The sequence below is a fragment of the Chlorocebus sabaeus genome, chromosome 12, assembly GCF_047675955.1.
Source record: "Chlorocebus sabaeus isolate Y175 chromosome 12, mChlSab1.0.hap1, whole genome shotgun sequence".
Taxonomy (NCBI): domain Eukaryota; kingdom Metazoa; phylum Chordata; class Mammalia; order Primates; family Cercopithecidae; genus Chlorocebus; species Chlorocebus sabaeus.
The window spans coordinates 48,111,530-48,132,332 of NC_132915.1; the positions used below are offsets into that span (position 1 = coordinate 48,111,530).

The 20,803-nt window shown below is 40.9% G+C and overlaps 1 protein-coding gene across 3 annotated transcripts in view; it reads left to right on the forward strand.

Annotated features, from left to right (window-relative positions):
• Positions 1-20,803, forward strand: part of ADAMTSL1 (ADAMTS like 1) — a 419,132-nt gene that overhangs the window by 312,147 nt on the left and 86,182 nt on the right. For all 3 annotated transcript variants that reach the window (XM_007969153.3, XM_007969155.3, XM_007969154.3), the window contains one exon: positions 11,408-11,535. In XM_007969153.3, the coding sequence (XP_007967344.3) occupies positions 11,408-11,535 (128 nt within the window). The remainder of the gene's footprint in view (positions 1-11,407; positions 11,536-20,803) is intronic.

Sequence of the window (20,803 nt, forward strand, 5' to 3'; positions counted from 1 at the left end):
AAGGTCCAGATGCCTTGGCTTTTATCATTTGACATCCACTTATCTCTCTAGCTTCATCTCTTACCATATCCTTGCCCTCGTAGAACTGAGCTCTGCCCTCCAGCAGTACACAAATACTTGCTGTTCACAGATGTGCATGGGGCCTTCTGACACATTTGTCTTGCTAACTTGTCTGGCTAACTCCTGCCCTTCCTTACAGGAAGCCTATCCCCAAAGCCAGGTCAGATGACCCCCTCCGTGAACCACATAGTGCCCTATGCATAATACTCTCTCAGCCTTACCATTGTGTATTAAAATTAGCTGTTAGTGTTTCTAGAGTTTGTTATTCATCCACAAGGGCCTATATTTAAGAATATGTCTTATTTTCTCCATAATTCTAAGAACATGATAGACACTCAGCAAATAAAAACCTGAATGAATAAACAAAGGAATGAATAGTTGGATGCCCGCAATTAGGAGGAAGGTTTTCTTATTTTCAGGAGGCTGTGGTCTGCATGGTTTTTCATAATCTGAATTTCCAGTCTCTAATACGCCATTGTGGCAGAGTTCCAGAGTGATACCTGCTCCTAACTAAACATTTCTGCCTTGCCTGTATGTTCTCCACCAAGGAAGTTTCAGGAAACCCTTAGATTCTGTGACTCAACTGTGCAATTTGAAAAGCACTGCTGTAGTGTGTATAAGTCCAGAGAGTAATCTCCTGTCACATCCTATCTCCCATCACATCCAGGCCAGTAGAGAAATCATCAGGCTCATCATCACAGGTAACATTTATAGAGCACTTGCAATGGGCTTCAGGTGTTCATTTATCCTCACAATAACCCTTTGAAGTTACTATCCCAATTTTATAGATATTGGAGTTGAAGCACGGAGATATTAGATTAACTTGCTCAAAGTCTCACACTTAAAAAGTAATGGAGCTGGGGCCAGGCACGGTGGCTCACGCCTGTAATCCCAGCACTTTGGGAGTCTGAGGCAGGCAGATCACGAGGCCAAGAGATCGAGTCCATCCTGGCCTACCTGGTGAAACCCCGTCTCTACTAAAAATACAAAAATTAGCTGGGCATGGTGGTGCATGCCTGTAGTCCCAGCTACTTGGGAGGCTGAGACAGGAGAATCACTTAAACCCGGGAGGTGGAGGTTGCAGTGAGCCGATATTGCACCACTGCACTCCTGGGTAACACAGCGAGACTCCATCTCAAAAAAAAAAAAAAAAAAAAAAAAAAAAAAGTAATGGAGCTTGGATTTGAATCCAAGGCAGTCTGGCTTTTGGAACTATTTCTTGTTATCGATTATAACTTTAGTTGAATACAGGGACTTGCCACTGTTTTATAAGAAGGCCACTGGGGTTGACTAGACCCAGCATAAATTAACATTCAATATTCCAGCCAAGTGGCTTCCAGCTCATGAGGCTTTTGTTTTTATTTTGGCATAACTGCTTTAAAGATAGCCTTTTCTTCTGATAGCTCTACCTTTATATATACACATGTATATGCAAATATGCACTAAATTAGACACTCAATAAACATTACAATTGCTACATTTGTGTGTGTCTGTGACTGCGTATGTTTACAGTGTTGATGGCTCAGGCACATGTGTGGTTAGAGACCTAGACCACAGACAATATGAAGCTAAACTGTTCCTCGCTTTCAGTCATTCTATATAAACACCGAGCACACATTTGGAGATGAGACTCAGGCAAAAGCTAACTCCAGTCTGCTTTTGGATAGAGTATAACACCCCTAGCCAAAGAATCTGGTAAATTATCCTTCTCTACATCTAATACCAGGAGGCTCATGTAATATGGACTAATATATGTTCAGTATTCCTACGTCTGAATCCAGTTCTAGAAACAATACCTGGAAGGTCAGTGCTGACTTCCTTATAGAAAAGAAAAGCCAGATTCTGCAAAATTGGCACTGCAGGTTGGATTACCAAATTAGGAAAAATTACTGGATGAGGATTGATCTTCCCCCCAAGAAAAACCTAAATACTGCTGATAGCACCACACTGTCAGGGAAGGCCTTGCTTACCACTTAACACTATTGGACCAGAAGTAACCCAATATCACAGATTCCTCATAGCTCAGCTGATACAAGTCTGTAAGCTTTTAGGTAAGACTTTCTTTTCTTTTCAAAAGGAATGCAAGTGAACGTAAAGAATAATACGAAACTAGATGCTTGAAGAAAATACTTATTTCTTCCTATGGGTGGGAGGTCACTCCCAAGTGATACTCCACTTAACATGGAATCCTAGGGAAATGGCTAAGTCTAAGGAGTTTCAGCCTTTTAATCCCTAAGCCTGTTCTGTTTTCCTTCTCTTCTGGGCCTAGGTGTTCCCAGCTTATCCTCCCCACCCCCTTCAGCCAGAGGAGCAACCTGATGACACATCAGTTAACACAAAGGGCAGCCCACGGTGGTAGGAGACAGTAAGGCTGGAATCAGAGCAGCTTTGGCACAAATCTCAGTTCTGCCATTTAGTATTGTGAGTCTACTTTTATCTCTCTGAACCTTGGTTTTCTTATTAGTTAAATTAAAATGATACTAATACAATCAGGCACTTTTATTCTGCCCTTTGGACTAGCAGGAGTGCAAAGAACAGAAATAATGTCTGTAACATGCCTGACACACAATGGATACTCATTTGTCAGTATGCAAAATCATTGTCATTTAGACATGGGGCCATTGTATCACACTGTCTTCCAGGACATCTCTAACTAAGAAGCTTCACTCTTATTTGAGGACCATCTAGGTAGTTGTTCAAAGAGTTGGGTTAGCAAGGTTTCTAGGAAAACCACATGATGGAGAATTATCTGCCTAAATCCAGGCATCATGAGGGGATGTTCATATTCTACTGACATTCCTTGCTATCATCTCTGAGCTGATAGGAAAGTGAAATCTATAGCCTATAAATGATTGTGTTTCCCAGAAAGCTTTGTACAGTGTTCCAAAGTGGTGTTGGATAGGAGATGAATTAAGGCATATTTGGAAGTCTTTAACTTGGGCAACACAGAGTTTCAGCAGATGGAAACTTCTCAGAATGGAAGTGAGGATCAGATGGGAAATTCCTCCAGGGTCAATTTCAGAAACATAGTTGTGAATAATCCTCTATGTAAAAGTCATAAGCACGTGAAATACAGTTTCCCAGTTTGCAGATAATATAAAAACTAGAAGCAGGAAAGATAGGGAAGGAAAAATAAGCCCATTTCAGTTTGGTTTGGCTTGTTTCCCTTATAGAGCTAAAGGAAATGGAGATGACAAATGTTTTGCTCAGTTGAAAAGTATAAGAATAGCAAGCCAGAGAAAAAAGAACCATCCCAGCAAATACAGAAGCCTCAGCAAAAGCAAAGTATTGAGTGTCAACACAGTGGTCACAGAAATGACCATCATGAATCATGCAGGTGAAGAGCACTGGAGGAGAGTAGACAACCAGTGGCAACCAGACAGCACTAGTGAGGCTTCGAGTCAGGCACAGTCTATTCCCTGAAATGCTAGGGGATCTCCAGAGATCCCCCTAGCAGTTAGTTTACTCTTCCTGGAAGAGTGGTCCTAGCACATGGCAGAGTTCCAGAAAAGTGGTTAACTGTTTTGGTATAAATAAGGATGTCACTGAGATAAACCAGAAATGAAAATTTTTCCATGTTATATGCCAGAAGTCAGCAAACTTTTCTAGTAAAGGGCCAAATAGTAAACATTTTAGGATTTGCAGGCATCAGGAGTAAGGAATGACCTTTGACTATTCTTAAACTGACTATGTTCAGCTCTGCCATTATAGTGTGAGAGCAGCCATAGATAATACTTCAATCCATATGGTAGTGTTCCAATACAACTTTATTTATAATAAAAGCAAGTGGTAATTGGCTGCAGTTTGAGGACCCCTATCCCAAGTGGATAGGAAATCCAGTCAGTCATTTCATGCAGAGGTTTGTAATTTGAAATCAGTTACCTAGCAAGCAGATAAAAATACACATATTAGCAAATTCAAGACTCTGTGAACTTCTGAAAGAGAAGGAAGTTAAAGGGTCTGGCCAAAAGAAGAAGACCAGGGTTAAGAATGTGTGGTCAGGTGGCCTTTCCCATTCCAAAAATATTTTCTATACTTCCATCTGAGCAAATCATGAAGCTTCTGGCATTAAATAACTTTTAGTTGGCAATTACATTAAAAACAGTAAAGGTTAAAAAAAGTTGCCCTAGCCAAATGGTGATATGAAACTCTTCATGAACCTCAAAGCTGTTGCCCAAAATTTTTATACAAAATAAAATTCCCCCTTGCAAGCCTCTGGGCTACTATAATTTTTGGTTTCAGAAAAATAATCCTGCCCATGGAGGAATTCTCACAGCATTCCTTTTGCCTCCCATTTGAAAGTATCTAAAATCCAGAATATTTTTTAGTGATTGTCCATTTCCCAAAGTAACTACAAATCTTGACGTTAATTACCTCCCCACTGAAAATGAGGCCAAACCATATGCCTGCCAACTAGGCCCCAATCGATTCCTGGATGCTGTCAGTTTAAGAACAATCAAAGGTCATTCCTTACTCCTGATGCCACCATGTACTAGCTGAGCAAATTGCTTCTGTGACCTTTTGCCTCCTCTCTAAAATGGAAAAGTAACATCAATCTAGTAACATGGTAGTAAGAATTCAATAATATAAAGCTTATACATTTGCCTATAAATACTAGCACCCACTCCCACTTTGTGGTAGATTCCATTATCCTAATCTAAGGAATCCCTAAGCAGAAAAACACTCATTTTAGGGTAAGGAAAAGACCTCACCATCTGGTCCTATAAATAGGAATTTGGGGCTAAGGTTCTTTGTACAAACTTTGCTTACTTGCTCCTGAGTTCACTGTTTTCCGGCTCTAACTGTTTTGCTCTTGTTTGTATTCCTTTCTGAAATTGCAGAATTCTGGCTTTTTTTTTCTTTCTAGTGTTCTAAAATTTCAGTATTTGGTTGATGGTGTTAATACAGTTATGGAAATGACTAGTTGCCCTTATTCAGAGATTCCTGAGTCAAGAATAGAATTAAGGTAGTTGCCAACCCAACGTGCCACGTGGCCTCGGTTCTCTACTCCTCTTTTCTGCTCCCTGCTCCCATGCACAGCAAACCCCTTGCTCCCTTTCTATACACCCGATTTATGTTTTTTTCATTGAAATCTCTGCATTTCTCATTTCCCCATGTCTTCACAACATCTAGAATTTATGAGCCCTGGCATGAAGAGTGAATGGTAATGATCATGGCGATGTTAACTGACAAAATCATAATCATCTACATTTCTTTGGTTTTTCCTACATGCCAGGCACTTTTCTGTGTCCTTTAAATACATTAACTTATACAGAATTCTCACAACAACCCTAGGTAAGTACTATCATTCTCATTTTATAAATGAGGAAACTGTCACTGAGAAGTTAAGTAAATTACTTGCCCAAGGCTACAGAGCTAAGTGGCAGAGCAGGGATTTGATCCCATCATTAATGGCTCTGGAGTCTGTTCTCTCAACCACCGTCCGCTATGCTATACTGTGGATATGATCATTTTCAGCCCCGCTGCTTTGAAGGTAACCGAATGAGTATTCATTGTGTATTTATTTAGTGTGCCAGCCCTATGCTGAATACTGAAGACAGAACTATGGATGAGATAATAATTTACAATCTCACTGAAGAAATGAGACAGTTGATTGAAAGACTTTGTAGTGGAGTTTTAACAACTAAATCAGGAAGTGGACAGATTCTTGTGTAGTATAGCAGCATGAGAAAATAGAACTAGAACTTGTTCTTAAGGGAGGGGGAAGAGGAGGAGCCTGTCTTTAGCCCCAAGCTAATGACAAGGAGAGTCAAAGAGGCCATCTTGACTAGAGTGACAAGTTTGTATTGGGATGTGGGGCAGATAAGTTTGAAAAGATGAGGAAGCTACTGCTCTACAGAGAAAGGATACATCCATAATTTCTAGCTTCCAGTCCTGTGTTGAGACCTAAAATAGGTTTAGGAAAGTGTACCAGTCAGAATAAGAGGCCTGAGGTGGCACAATAACATATCCCAGGTAGTAGATGGACATTTCTCTATCCACAACCTAAATATTTTGTCTGACAACTAGAAATTCCAAGAAGGTTACTCAGGTTATGTGTACCATCAAAAAAAAAAAAAAAATCGTTTATTAGCTTTATCTGGTGTTTCAACTGAGACCTTTTTACTTGGAAAACAGTAAGAATGAGTTTATATACTCTTCTATGAGATCTTCACAAGAACACTCTTGAGGTCAGTATTAACCTGAATTTATAGAAGAAACTTAAAGCCTCACACAATTGAATGAGTTGCCCAAGACCACCACGTGACTCTAGACTGGAGTGCGAGTCTCTTGGCTCCAATTTGGGAAGTCTTCCCCTCCACAAGGCAGCTCCTCATAGCTGGGCATGGAGATCAATTTGAGAAGTAGGTTCACACAAGACAGTGGTGTTTACAGTTCAGCCAAAGATCCAGAGGACCCCATGATGCCGGCCTACTCACAGAACTTCTAGAGACTTTTCCTTTAGACACCCAGAGTTGCCTTTATTTCAGATAAGAGCTCTTAAGCACAGAGGAGATGATTTAGCCTGAAAGAGATTATACTTGGTAAAAACGGCCTGTGAGCATGTTGTCCATATCTTATTCTCATGCATGACAAGGATTTTTACTTGTGTACAAAAATAATTTCTTGCACCCTCTCAGCTGGTCCTTAATTTGTAGGATGCTTGCGAAGGCGTATTGTCACATAGAAGCTTACAAATGAAGGCCCCCAGAAAAACAAAACTGCTTCTTCATTTTCTGGCTAAAAATAGGGTCAAATAAGTAAAGTAATAAGTTTTAGGCTAGAAAACTGAAAAGGAAGTGGGGTACAGGTCTGGGAGGAAGGCAGGGAGTATTGATATACCTAACATGATCAAATTACCACTTGCTGTGTAGGTCTTAATTGTACCCATTCTATGTCCCCACATCCTCTGATTCCATAAATTCCAAAACAGCTCCAAAGGAATCCTATTGGTTTTGTTTGGAAAGCCACCCTATGTTTCTCTGACTGCTCATTCTAAAGCAAGCCTATCAAATTTGGAAACTAAATATAAGCTGACAGAAATAAGCTACCAGCAAATTAAGCTAAATTAATAGAGTAGACTCCTGAAATACGAAGAAAATAGTTTTTTCCAGGAATCTTTCTCTCTAGTTGCCAGGCTAGGTAAACTGAAGCAAGCCTCCGTCTCTGCAGCAAGCCCTTTCCTTTGCCTGGTGGTGCTTCCCAGAGAGCCCTGCGTGGGAGCCCCTTCCGGAACTACTGCTCCGCCTAGTGGCAGCCTTCAAGCCTTCATCTACCAATTTGATGGGTGTATTGTATGTATAATAACAGGAGTGAAATCCTCCCCTATCCCTGAAAGGACTTATGCCTTAGTGAATTATAAGAGAAAGGGAAATAACATCCAAATGGGCCAAACGTACAAAGAACACACCGTGGGCAGCTTTCTAATTACAAGAAGAAAGCATGACTAAACAATTAAGTCTTATGGTGGTCCCAAAGGAATTATAGGGTGGGGGAAAAAAGTGCTGGACCAAAAACAAGAAATTCTACTTCAAATCCTGACTCTGCCCCCAAATAACTATCTATGTACCCTTATGCTAGACAGTTCCATTTTATAACTATAAGTCACTTTTATAAGTATACACAATAAGTGAGAAATTCAGGCTTTCTCCCGTGTAGATTTTGTCTTAAGACAATATTTAAGACTGTTTTTATGAAAGTGAATACTACAGTTTATCTTTGTATACGTTGTTTATGGAATAATAGACTATACAAATGCTAAATCTCATGATCTACACATCACCCTTTCCATTGCCGCTACTCCTGTTCTAGTTCAAATTCTTAAAACTCTGTGCCCTCTGTGATGGATCACCTCCCTTCCTTTCATCAGCCTTGTAGGAATTCTTTTCCAGGCTTCAGATATGGACAGAAAGCATGGTGGCTTACTTAGTGCCTGGAGAAACCGGTGTAACTACAAAAACTAACCCCCACCTAAAAATAAATGGGCCAGGGTAGGAGAGGGTTACATCCTCTGCCTGAAATCAGACAGGTACGGTAGTTGTATGCAAAAAAAAAAAAAAAAAAGATTCTAATATGGAGATCCAATAAGTTGCCTGGGGGGAACTGGCCAATATCGTGTGTCCTTCTCACTCCTTCCTCACAATTTCCTCATCCTTCCTCCTCCCTCACGGTTAATTTGCCATTCAGAGTGTGCAGCATTAACAAGAAAAGAGTTATCGGAAATACCAAAAGAGGATCTAGAAATTCATTATATACCCCAATTTAACAATTCCCTCTAATGAGCATGAAAACATACTTCAACTGGGTTTTATAAGTTGGTAAACTGAAATAGAGGAAGGTGAAGAGATTTGCCAATGGCCATTACTTAAATCATAGTAGGACCAAAACAAAGTTCAGAAGAACTATCTTCTAGCCTCCTGCTGTGAGTGTCCAAGAACCCTTTTCTGCAGGGACAAGAGAGATGTTTCCAATGTGAGGGAGCCAACTACCCTAATGGGTTTGGGAACTTAGCATATTTTAATTTCTACCTTCGCCATGTGGTGAAATTGAATAATGATCTATTGAGTTCCATCATTCTCAGTTCTATTGAAACTTGACTAAGCCTGCTTTCATTATTATTTAGAATTTTTGTGAAAGCATAAATATTCCTGGTACATCATAAAGATTTAAATCATAAAGTTGATTTTTAATTTTCTAATCTAAAACAGCTTGAACACCTGAAGAGACTTAGCAATGATATTACATTATGTTGCGTCTTGTAAGATTCCTTCAGGAAACAGTCATACGACCTGAAATATTGTATGGTTTACCGAAGATAAGTAAAGTGTAAAGTCATCTTTCTCTTAATAGCTTCTTTGAAACAAACTAACATGTAATTGTTTGAGAAAAAAGCACCTAATGTTTGATGAATGAGTGAATGAATGGGTAGATAAGCTATAACACAATCTCTCAGTGAATGAATGGGTGGATGAGCTATATCACAAGCTCTCAGAGGCTTCCTTTCATCCCTCACAATGTTTCAGCTCTAGTTCAATGCCACAAAACGAGTGTCTCCAGTACTAGTGGTGATGGTCTGGAATAGCACTAAATCAAGCACAAATCATCCAGAAACTTCGCCTTAACTAAGGTATCTATTTCCTTCCCCATTTTACTAGAGCTGCCCATATGTAACTCGATTGATTGATGGAAGCCTTACTTCTACTTCCTGCCTTTCCTCTGACAGTAAAGGAGGTAAGAATAAGCAATGCAGTAGGCCCAAGGCTAAAAGCCGAGCTGAGGAGATCTCATTCACTGCCAGACTGTCACCCACCTCAGAATAATTGACAGCTGATTAGAAGTGGTGCTGAACTGCAAATATCATAGAGCCTGGAGAGACCCAGCAAGGGAAATAGTGAGGAAAGAATTGTATAGTGGGAGAGTGTTGCTGGAGCAGATCTGACTTCCAGGCTTAATCTTACCACAGAGTCTTATGGGTTCTCCCGACCTTTCTGTTTCCCCAAACCTCTCACTTTCTTGAAAAACAACCCCTATTAACTGCTTACCTCCTAGGGATGGATGCTAGCATAATATTGGGTGAACAGTTTTTTGAAGCTTTTGAAACTAGGGAGGTTGAAAAATCACAAAGCTAGAAATGACCGGCTTCAGGATCCCCAAAACTGGCTATTGGGCCATTTCTGTGCTGTCAAATGAACTGTCAACCTAAAGCACCTGCCAGGTCTAGGCACCGGATCTCTGAGCTTCTCCGCTGTTCCCCCAACCCTTCTAGATTCCCTCCTCCAGATACACATTCCAGTTATCAGCCAGCCTCACTAAGTCACCAAGACATCAGGTTCAAGTCATCGTTAGTCATTAATTAAGCTGGCATGATGTTACATGTACTTTCTAGAAATGACATAAATCTAGAAGAGAAAAAACAGACTTGGATGGAGTGGTTTGAAGCTCACTGCAGGCACTCACAGTTTGATTCTTTTAAGTCTTTTCAGATTAAAAAAAAAAAAGTCTAAAGTAGACTCTGATTATTCTGGAATTTTCTCTCCATGACCTTGAAGGGCAAGTTTTGACTTTATTCTACTGGGAACCTACTCTACAGAGAGTCCCCTGTAGCAGTGGGGAAAATAAAAGCAATAAATAAGACCTGAAGAGGATCATATGAACCCAGGAGTTCAAGACAGCCTGGGCAACTTGGCAAGACCCTATCTCTACACAAAATTTAAAAATTAGCTGGGAATGGTAGTGCATGCCTGTGGTCTCAGCTACACAGGAGGCAGAGGTGGGAGGACTGCTTGAACCCAGGAGTTCAAGACTGCAGTGAGCTGTGTTTGTGCCTCTGCACTCCTGGGTGACAGAGCAAGACCCTGTCTCACAAAAAAAATAAAAATAAAAAAAAATAAACACCTGAGTTTTGTGCCTTATAATATTTATAACTAAATAAAGACAATAGATGTATATATGACTACACTGGGGCTGTGACACATAGAATTTCCTTCAAATATATGTGTAAGATCCTCTCATCAATATGCAGTTCTTGGCTTTTTCTCTCCTACCTGCAAACCTGAACAAATGTCTGTCTGGTTGTTTGTTTTTTTGTTTGTTTGTTTGTTTTGAGACAGAGTCATGCTCTGTGTCCTAAGCTAGAGTACAGTGGGGCAAGTTCAGCTCACTACAACCTCTGCCCCCCATGTTCAAGTGATTCTCTCACCTCAGCCTCCCAAGTAGCTGGGATTATAGGCATACACCCCCATGCCCAGATAATTTTATTTTTTTGTAGTTTTAGTAGAGATGGAGCTTTGCCATGTTGGCCAGGCTGGTCTTGAACTCCTGGCCTCAGGTGATTTGCCTGCCTCAGCCTCCCAAAGTGTTGGGATTACAGGCATGAGACTACGGTGTCTGCCCAAGATATCTTTCTTCATCTCTGGAAGCCCTACGTTCTTTCAGTCATCCAACCAAGCCCCACTTCTCTTTGTAACTTTGCTTTTTCCTTAATGAGCCTTCCCCAAATCTATCTGTGCCATTTGTTCTAGCATCCCCCCTCCCCCTAGACATCTGTGTGTGTTATATGTATTTGGTGCACATATGTTGTCTGGTCCAACTGGTAGCATTTAGATCAAGTAATCCACAGGCTGCAAAAGCAATGAGAAACCTCCTTATTTGAGATCACTACCACAGTCACATTAATCAAAGAGGCAAGAGAGCCCAGGTTCTTGATTGTCCTTGTAGCTGGTTTGTCTCTGTTGTTAAAACAGGGTCCCGCATACATCCTGAGGTTCCTTCCTGCCTTACCAATATTGAATGCCAAAAAGGAGTCAACTGACTTGACCAGGTCTATATTTCTTTTCTGTTGCTCCAGGATTCTTCTACAGCCAGATGATTCCTTACAGATCTTGGCACCAGTGGAAGCAGATGTGGGTTTCTACACTTGCAATGCCACCAATGCCTTGGGATACGATTCTGTCTCCATTGCCGTCACATTAGCAGGTAACCCGAAAATCCCTGTTCTGTTCATTTCATAAACTTTTATTGAATGAGTGCCTACAGTGTGTCAAACGGGCCCAGAGATGCGTAGATAAAGGAGACTGAGATTCCATCTTCAGGGAGTTTGTAATCTATAATTACAATGGCAGTGTAGTATGAGGTAGAATGAAGTGCTATAACTGATAACCAAATAGTATGCAAGGACAGTACATTCCTGCCAGGAGGTCTTAGAGTTGCAGTGAGTGGAATTTTGATAAGAGACAAGGATATTTCATGCAGAAGGAATAATGTGAGCAAAGGTGATGTGTGCAAATAAGTAGCATGTTGGAACATGAATTGTGAATTATGATCATTGAAGACTCTTTTGGATCCTGTCATCTCCTTGTTCCACCTGTTGCAAGAAAGACTACAACCCTTAAGTAATTGGAATTCTGTGGTCATGGCTTGAAGCAGGAGTGTTCCCCAGAACTTCTCTCTGATTTTGCTTTATTTCAACCTCTTGCTCTAACGCACTGCCAACACTTCCCCTTTATCCATTGAGGTTAGACAATACATTCTGCACATGGTGACTTAAGAACATTGCAACTCAGAGTACAATGTCTCCCAAAGTTGTGGTCTTATAGTAAAAGACATGTAGAGCTTTTATAAAACCTCTTTGCATAGGACAAACCCATGCCTTTGAAACTGAAAGATAACTTAGATACCAGCTGGACCAGGGCCCTTGTTTCTCAGAGGCCAGGCAACCCGAGGTCACACAGCTGCTCTGCTAGTGGCAGGGGAAGTAGGGAACTGGAGTCGCCTAACTCCCAGCTGATTGTTCTCCCTGCTTTCCCACTGATCTGAGAAAATAGGATCCTTCCTCTCAGATCTGGGCCATCCAGTCTTTGTGGCTGTGTTGCATGTGTTTGTATTTATTCTTTTCAATTGCTACTCTCATCAGATGATTCAGTAGATGCTAGAAAAGTCAACATCACCCCACACTGACTTCATCTGTCCCTGCCGGGATTATGTTGTCACACTGTACTCCAGTCACACATGCTACCCCCCTTGCATATCTGTTTAGCAACAGTATGTATGCCCCCATGACTTCAGGCGGGTCTGGGAAGGGACCCTTAGCAGGCAGCTTTGTGGGGAAGATCAAAGTCAATAATGAAGAAGGCAAGTTAAGGAGCCCTGGGCCGGATTAAAGACTGATATTATTAATGCCTATTTTTTGTGAATAAAACATTTGCTTTTCTTCTAATGTATTCCAGTTGCAATCTTTATTCCCCTCTTTATACAGACTCCAGATGCTCAGCACCAATCTTAAATCTCTTCTGCCATCCACCCTCCAACCTGCTTTAGCAAGGGCACCGCTGACATTTGCTCGCAGTTGCTCGCAGATAGTGGCTCTTGCAGGATTAATTCTCTTGTTTAGATCAATCTAGATACAGTTCAGCTCTATCACAGACTAAATACCCTTTGTTCACCCGAGTTTAATACGACTAATAGAAACCTGTCTGGAATTAAGCAAGGCAATTGTAACATCAGGCTTGCCTTCAGCTCTTTGAAGAGGGGTTATTGGAGGCTGCCAACAAGTTCAAAGCCAGGGAAGAGAGACAGAGCGGCCAAAGAGGCACCAAGGAAGGGGAGGAGAGGGGCTGCCTGGTGAAGTATGACTACAGACACCACACCCAGGGCATAGGGAGCTGCATCCTTGCACCTTAGCTGCCAGGGCTTGTTTAGGTCTGCTGGAAAATCTATCAAGCAGTCCCTCTAAAAACAAAGGCTCAAAATGTGCATTGCCTTATGACTGCATTTGCACCCTTACCTGAGCTTATCATCCACACCTGTGCCAATGTCTACACTCACAGTGTTAGGTGGTTCACCAGCTCCTATTGTGAGCACACCCTCTGCCACATATTGTGGAACCTATAGCAATAAATAAAACCTGCATTTCGTGCTCCCTGATGCTTACAGACAAGTGAAGGCAAGCGATGGATAACTGGCTATCTAGAATTGGGAGATAATAACAATTTACTTCAAATGTATGCATGGAGATCCTGCTTAGTAGTTATAAGGTATAATCTGAACATAACTTAAATTGGAGGGGTGGGGGTGAATGTGTATCAGGCATTTCTAAGTTTGATTACCAGTTATACTGCTTATTAGCTATGTGATCTTGGACAAAGTATATAACCTCATTGAGTCTCTCTTCTCATCTGTAAAAATTAAGCTAACATTATTTTACAGGGTTGTTGTGAGGTTAAGTAAGATTGCATGTGTGAAAAAGCACTTAACCCAATGCCAGGCACATCGTTCACACGCAATAAATGTAAGCCTCCTTTCTTTTTCTAGCTCTTCTAGAGTGAAACAACCTGAAAACAGTTCTAAGATGTGCACACCATTATCCCAACTCTGCTTCCATGTATCTTTCAGTGTGAGTCTTCGCTGATATTTTTCAAGTATGAACTTAGAAACTGATTCAGTTCACTTGCTGTCACATCCTCATGGTGAATCTCTGCACTACTGTGTTGTTATGGAAACTGCAGGGGGTTTTCCTGGACTTCAGTATAAACGTAGGCCAAAGAGGGAACAAAAGACTTTGAGCCTCAAGATAATCACGTGTCCCCATGATTTTATAAGGGAAGTATGGACTTGTGTCTTGCCAGTGTGCCTGCATTGACCAGATGCAGGGAAATTTGTTCATGTGTCACAAAAGCAGGCATAGCATGGCAGTTAAAATCACGGGCTCCAGAGCCTTGGGGTCTAGGTCTGTGTCCTGGCTCTGTCACTTCCTAAGTGTAACCTTGTGCAACGTCTTTATACTTACTGACTCAATTTCTTCATCTGGAAAATGACAGTACCTAATAACAGTACCTGACTCAGTTCTCATGGAGATTAAATGCAATCTTTCATAAAAAATGTTTGTAATTGTGGCTAGCACATAGCAGCCACTCAATATTTGTTAGCTATTATTATTATTGAGAGAATAATACATACAACAAAGGCCAACTTATGTTTACAGTGAGAGAGACTCCTTTTCAGGGACCAGAATGCTCACAAACTCTTTGTATAGCAGCTCTCTCAATGTCTCAGTGTCAACTAGGGAAGCTAGAATAGCCATCTGGAAAGTACTTGGGGCACCTGGATTCAGAGCAAAGGAGGTGACTTGTGATGAATATTTCACACGGGCCACAGAGAGAGAGGCCTGACGGGCTCTCCCTGGCCCACAGCAAGATGCCTGACATTGAGTTTGCCCCATCCCCTGGATCCAGTGTCTTGCCAATTCTGCCTCTCAGATTGATTTCAGTTCTATTTCTTATTCTGTACACAAGTTTTCTTTGAACATGTAAACACCATTTAGTTTTAGACATAGAATACAGCCAAACCTTCCTTGCTCTGCCATGTTTGGCCTGTAAAATACTGTCTTTTGTGCCTTTTGCTCCTCTCTAAAATCTTCCATTATGTGTTGATTTTATCTTTAAGTCTCAGGGATTTGGGAGTACCTTGCAAGTGTCTCTCAGCATGGAGATGGCCAGTGTTTCCCTCCCTACCTCCCTGGAACGGCCCAGGGAACTCACAGCCATTTAGACCAAATGGCACAAAATTCCTCTTTCTGAATGCACTTAACTGGATGCCTGTTTCACTGCTCCGGGTGTAGATGAAAGTAGCTTAGGGGGGGAGGATTGCAGGGAGGGGATTATAGGAATGTCACCAAAATGTCACATATCTAACACTTTGAAGTGTTAATTTGTGTTCAGGAATAAACAGGGCTAGGTAAAGGAGAGTCTCTGATGTGTACAGACATAAACACAGAGACTGGAGAATCATCTTGGCCTGTTAAATTCAGCACTCAGCCATCTTGCTCAGAAATCTTCCAAATCTGAATGGCCTAGGCAAGGTTTTGAAGGAAAGGAAGTAGTTTACTGGTAAATTGCTTCAGTCTGGATCCGTGGAGTTTAGCTGTACTTACCAATGCAGATAAGGGCCTCTCCAGGTATAGACCATTGGTGAGGTCATCGACAAAAGGGAAACATTTTTGGTTGTTATTGATTTTATAAGATCACAAAAGAGATACTGTAAGGCCTGCCTGACATCATCAATGGGAAATGAGAATAAAATGAGGGCTGAGGGATGAGTGTATTTTTCATTGAAAGGAGTGAACACAGATGAGCTCATCTGACGTTTTCACAGGAAGGGAGAGACAGAAAATATTTCTCCTTTCCTGGCATGTTTTTTTGCTCTTTATGAGTTGAATAGCTGATACACATTGTGTCTAATAAAGAGATCACAGAAACCTCACTGGGAAAATAAAAATAAAAGGCAGTTTTTTGAAATTCTTCTTCCTCTGTCCCTCCCCATCATGATTTAGTAGTTACAATAAAAGACGAGCAATTGTGTAAGCTTATCATAATGTAAGTCACTTCAACTTGGCATTTCTGAATTTTTCACCCAGCAGCTCTGTTAATAAAGGAGGGTTTTGCTTCATAAAGAGTTAGACTCACAGAGGACCTTGTCACCAATGCAAAGGCTAACAAAGGAAGATTTACTCCCATGCACTAGATCAAAAGGAAAGGTGGTCCAGGTGCAGTGGCTCATGCCTGTAATCCCAGCACTTTGGGAGGCTGAGGCGAGCAGATCACCTGAAGTCAGGAGTTTGAGACCAGCCTGGCCAACATGGCGAAACCCCATCTCTACTAAAAATAGAAATATTAGCCAGGCATGGTGGCAAGCACCTGTAATCCCAGCTACTCGGAAGGCTGAGGCAGGAGAATCGCTTGAACCCAGAAGGCAGAGGTTGCAGTGAGCCAAGACCATGCCACTGCACTCCAGCCTGGGCAACAAGAGGAAAACTCCATCTCAAAAAAAAAAAAAAAAAAGGAAAGGTGGACAGGTTTGACTGTGTTCTCTGGGCCACAGGTTAATAGCCATTGACTGATCTAAGCTGACATCAAGGAGATTTCAAAATCTGTTAGAATACTGAATAGGTAAGGCCCTTAAGTTTTTCTCAGTAAGTACAAATGTAGAGAATGCCCATGAAAGACCTCAAACTTTTATAGAACTTACTTAAAACTGATGAGAGTATAGCAGGAGAATCTCACTCAGCTCCCCAGTTGACTAGAGGAAATAAAAAAGAAAGTACAAGTGGTTCAAGTTGGCACATCTCAATCTCAAAAAAGCAATTCCAACATCTGTTCAATGGAACGCAGGAAGGATGGTGGTTGGACAGGTGGTGGGATATACCACATCCTTCGTTAGTGGTTTCTAGAGAGGCTGCAGCATCACATGGCTGTACTAAGTATGGGGTCCCTTGGCTAGGACTCTTGCAGTGGAACATGCAAAGAATTTGTGGCAGAACCACTTCCGGCCTTATTCTACGTAGAAACTATCAACATCAATTAAATAATTAGAAGAGGTAATGGTAGTAACCTGAGCAACCTGACCCACTGACATTGGCAAAAAATATCTAAATATTGAAAGAGAATGGTAATAGAAAAAGGATAAGAGAAGGACGCCATGCAGCCTGGGAATGTCTGGGAAAAGGCAGTCTAAGCCCTACCTACTTCCTCAAGTGCTAAGGGCCCTGTAATATTTATGCTGAAGGCATGCCAACTAAGCAGAGTTTCAAAGGCATAACAGTTCTAATTCCTTCTCATCTTTTATGCAAGGCAATTAATTAGTAGTCACATTGTTGACTCTAAACAAAAACAGGCAAAATTAGGTTAAAACTATTTTTTACCTTTATTGAGATATAATTTACATATCATAAAATTCTTTGTGAATGTGCAATTTGGAGATTTATTTAGTAAACTTATATAGTTATGTAACTATTACCAAAAAGTTCTTTACCTTTTTTTAACTTCTAGGTTCAGGGGGTGCATGTCCAGGTTTTTTATACAGGTAAACTCATGTCACAGGGATTTGTTATACAGATTATTTCATTGTGTTATAGCAGAGATAGTGCTGGTGATAGCCAGCATTTATTCAAACTTCCTGCTGTGCAAAGCCATTGTTCTCACAGCTCTGCATGCATCCATTTACTTACTCCTCTCAGACACTGTAGAAGTAGAAAACTGAGGCACAGAGATTAAATAACTTGCCTAAGGGTACTTAGCTACACTATGCAGAGATGAGGTCGGGGCACCTAACCTGTAGGCAGCCCCTTCTCCTGCTCCTGCCCAATGCAGGCATCACTAGCTCATCGTGTATTTTTGCTCTTCAGCCCTTATGAATGTAACTCAGAATCCGTGTCTGCACAGTACTCCAGGAAAACTCTATCAGTCATTACATTTGGCTTCAGGATCTCAAACCTATTTGCTGTTTGTGGGCCCTTTCTGAAGCTCTCATGTCATCTCCAAACCTGCCAAATCTGTCCAGCCTGTGGCCCTTGTGTCTGCTGTTGCCCCGTTTCCAGTTATCTTCCACAAGTCTCTCTTCTCCCTGAGAATGAACACACATGCACACTTCCTAGCCTAAACTGCCTTAGCCAAACAGAGAATCTGTGTCCTTGAAGTACAACTCATTGTTGATAGCTAAGACTAGGGGAAAGTATTTTCAAGTATATTTGTGACTTAAAATGTTAGAGGAATGGAAGGAAGACCCGTTGGATTCACCCATTCAGAGTCAACAAATAGTCATTAAGCCTGGGTTAAATGGCACTTACTAACTGTTACAAAAGAACAAACAGTTCCATTTATGATGGCTAAAATATGATAGTTTATTTCTTGCTCACATAAAGTCTAAAAGAATTGCACAAGAGAGTTTTTGTATTTTGGGCCAAGAAGTGGCACACTTCACGTCTGTTCATGTTCCATCTGCTAGAACTCAGTTCCATGCTCACACCTAACCGCAAAAAGGCTGGAAAAGGGGAATTCTCTAGCTGTGTGCACAGGAAGAAGAGGAAAAGGGTTTGGCTGATAGCAAGTCATTCTCTGCCATGGCTTCTAAAATGGAAGGCAGCAAGACATTTTAAACAAAGTTTCTATTAGCAGAGGCCTGGGATTCAGCCCTGAGTAAACAGTACTTACAATGCTTTCTACTCTTGGCTTCATTCAAAAAACAAACTTTCCATCTCCTCTGGCTTCTCTCTCAATCACCTTTATATTAGGCCAAAGATATTTTTCAAACACGTATGTTCAGATTTTTTCTCACTGAATTTTGATTTTACCCCAAATCACATAGGAGAGATACCTGAACCAGAGCCCAGACTATGTGCAGGAATGGGGTTCCAGGGGTTACCCGTCTGTCCCTGCCTGTCTCTCCAGAGGTCCTCATCCTTCAGGATCAAGATGGTTCCTGGTTTGCTGAACACCTCTGTTTTTAAAGGCATCACAAGGCCATGCTCCTTCCTCAATGGCCTTCATATCCTTGGATGCTGACGTACAAGTTTTAGCCATATGTCAGGCTCGCCTTTTGTATAAGAGCTGCCCTCATTTACTAGTGAGGCTCTGTTTCCTCTGTTACATCACTTCTAACAGGAACTATAATCCAAAAGCTGTGCTGTGAGTACAGTGAGGTCTGAAGGACCCATGCAAAAATGATTCTCGTAATGCTTCTGTTTCTGTGTCTGACTATCTTGCAGGGGCTTCACTTCTCATATTGTGCCTGATTAATTGAAACGCTTGCCTTTATTTGTTTCCTTATTTTTTCTTAAATTTATACAGATATAAAACTGAGCGTAATCTCCTTCTGTTTATATGGCTCTCATTCAGCTACAACACAAATACATTTACAGATTAAATGAAAGAATGTAAACCCTATCAATTTCTATACATTAACACTAATCTGTGAGCTGATGCTGACTTGCTAAAACTAAATGGCTGTTCACAAAGCATGCATAGGACTGACTGCTGAGGCGCGGCTCATGCTGCTGAGGGCTTAGTGATGATGATTTAGCTCTCAGCACCTTTTTCTGTTTTTCCTATTCTGAAAGCCCTTTTGGTACAGCGTGCTGTGGCTTTTGTTATCTTAACACAAATGTATAATTTATCATTTCACTCCTTCTCTGCATCTTTGTTCTATTCCCCTTAGTTAACTTCTATGGTTAAACTAGTACTAGTTAATATTAATGTGATTGTAATCATGTCCACAAACATAGGTATTGGCAGTTACATGGCAGTCATCACACAGCAGTAATCAATTAGTAGGTGATCAACCAGATGATCTAAAGTAGGCTTATGTTGATTTTTTTAAGTTGGTCACTAAAATAGCAGCTCTAGCTTGAAAAAAATCTAATAGAGATCAAGTGATATCTCAAAAGATATCTCTCACCAGGAAGAAGAGGAACCAGTTAAAGAAAAACTAAAAGAGTACAACATATTGAATATCAAATCTGCCTGCATAGCAGAATCACCTAGGAACTTGTTAAAAATAGAGATTACAGCTTCTACCCTGTCATCTGAGATTCAGATTTAGTAGTTCTGAAGTGGGACTCAAAATATATGCTAACATTTTTCTAATAGGTCTAAGAGGGTCAATTGATTAGGAAACAGTATTTTCATTATAAATCTCTATTGATTATAAATAGTTGGATAACTTTGTGCTTTGTCTTAACAATGGATCATGAAAGTAATAAGAATGTATAAGCAGTAGCCTGTGCTAACAACAGTGCTTCTCCTGGCAAGAAAAAAAGGCCACTACTTTCCAGCAAAAGCTCAATATAATTAATTAAGGGCTGGCTTTCATTCAGTGACATTTGAATTTTATAGCTATACACTTGCAGCTATAAAAAAACACCTTTATTATTCAAATTCCTGTAGGAAAAATAACTTGGTAATTGTGACTCTAAAGCCCTCCGGTCCCTAACCTCATTTTCCCCATTGGCACAGTTGTTTTTATAACACAATAGAGCAACTCTTGTCTTATAGCAGGACAGATTATATTTTAAACAAGTGCCCTGGGGATTCTGAGGCAGCCAGCCCACAGACAAAGACTTGGGATTACCTATCACAAGCACCAGACTTTAGGTCAAAGACCTGGGCTCCAGTTCAGCCCTATAACTTGCTATTCTGTTGCCTTGGACAAACCATGGGGCCTTTCCGAGTCTGAGTTCTTTGTGTATGTAAAAGATAGTACTGTTGTTTCTGCCTCGCAGGGTTGTTATGCAAAAAATCCAGGTAATGCACGTAGCACACCATATAAACACATATTTTCATTTAACAGATATTTATTGAGAATCTACCAGGTGATAGAAATAAAGAAGAGAACAAGACAGATGTGATCTCTGATGTTATCAAAATTACATAATGAACTAGCAGGGGCTGGGGGGAGATACACAAATATAGAAGAT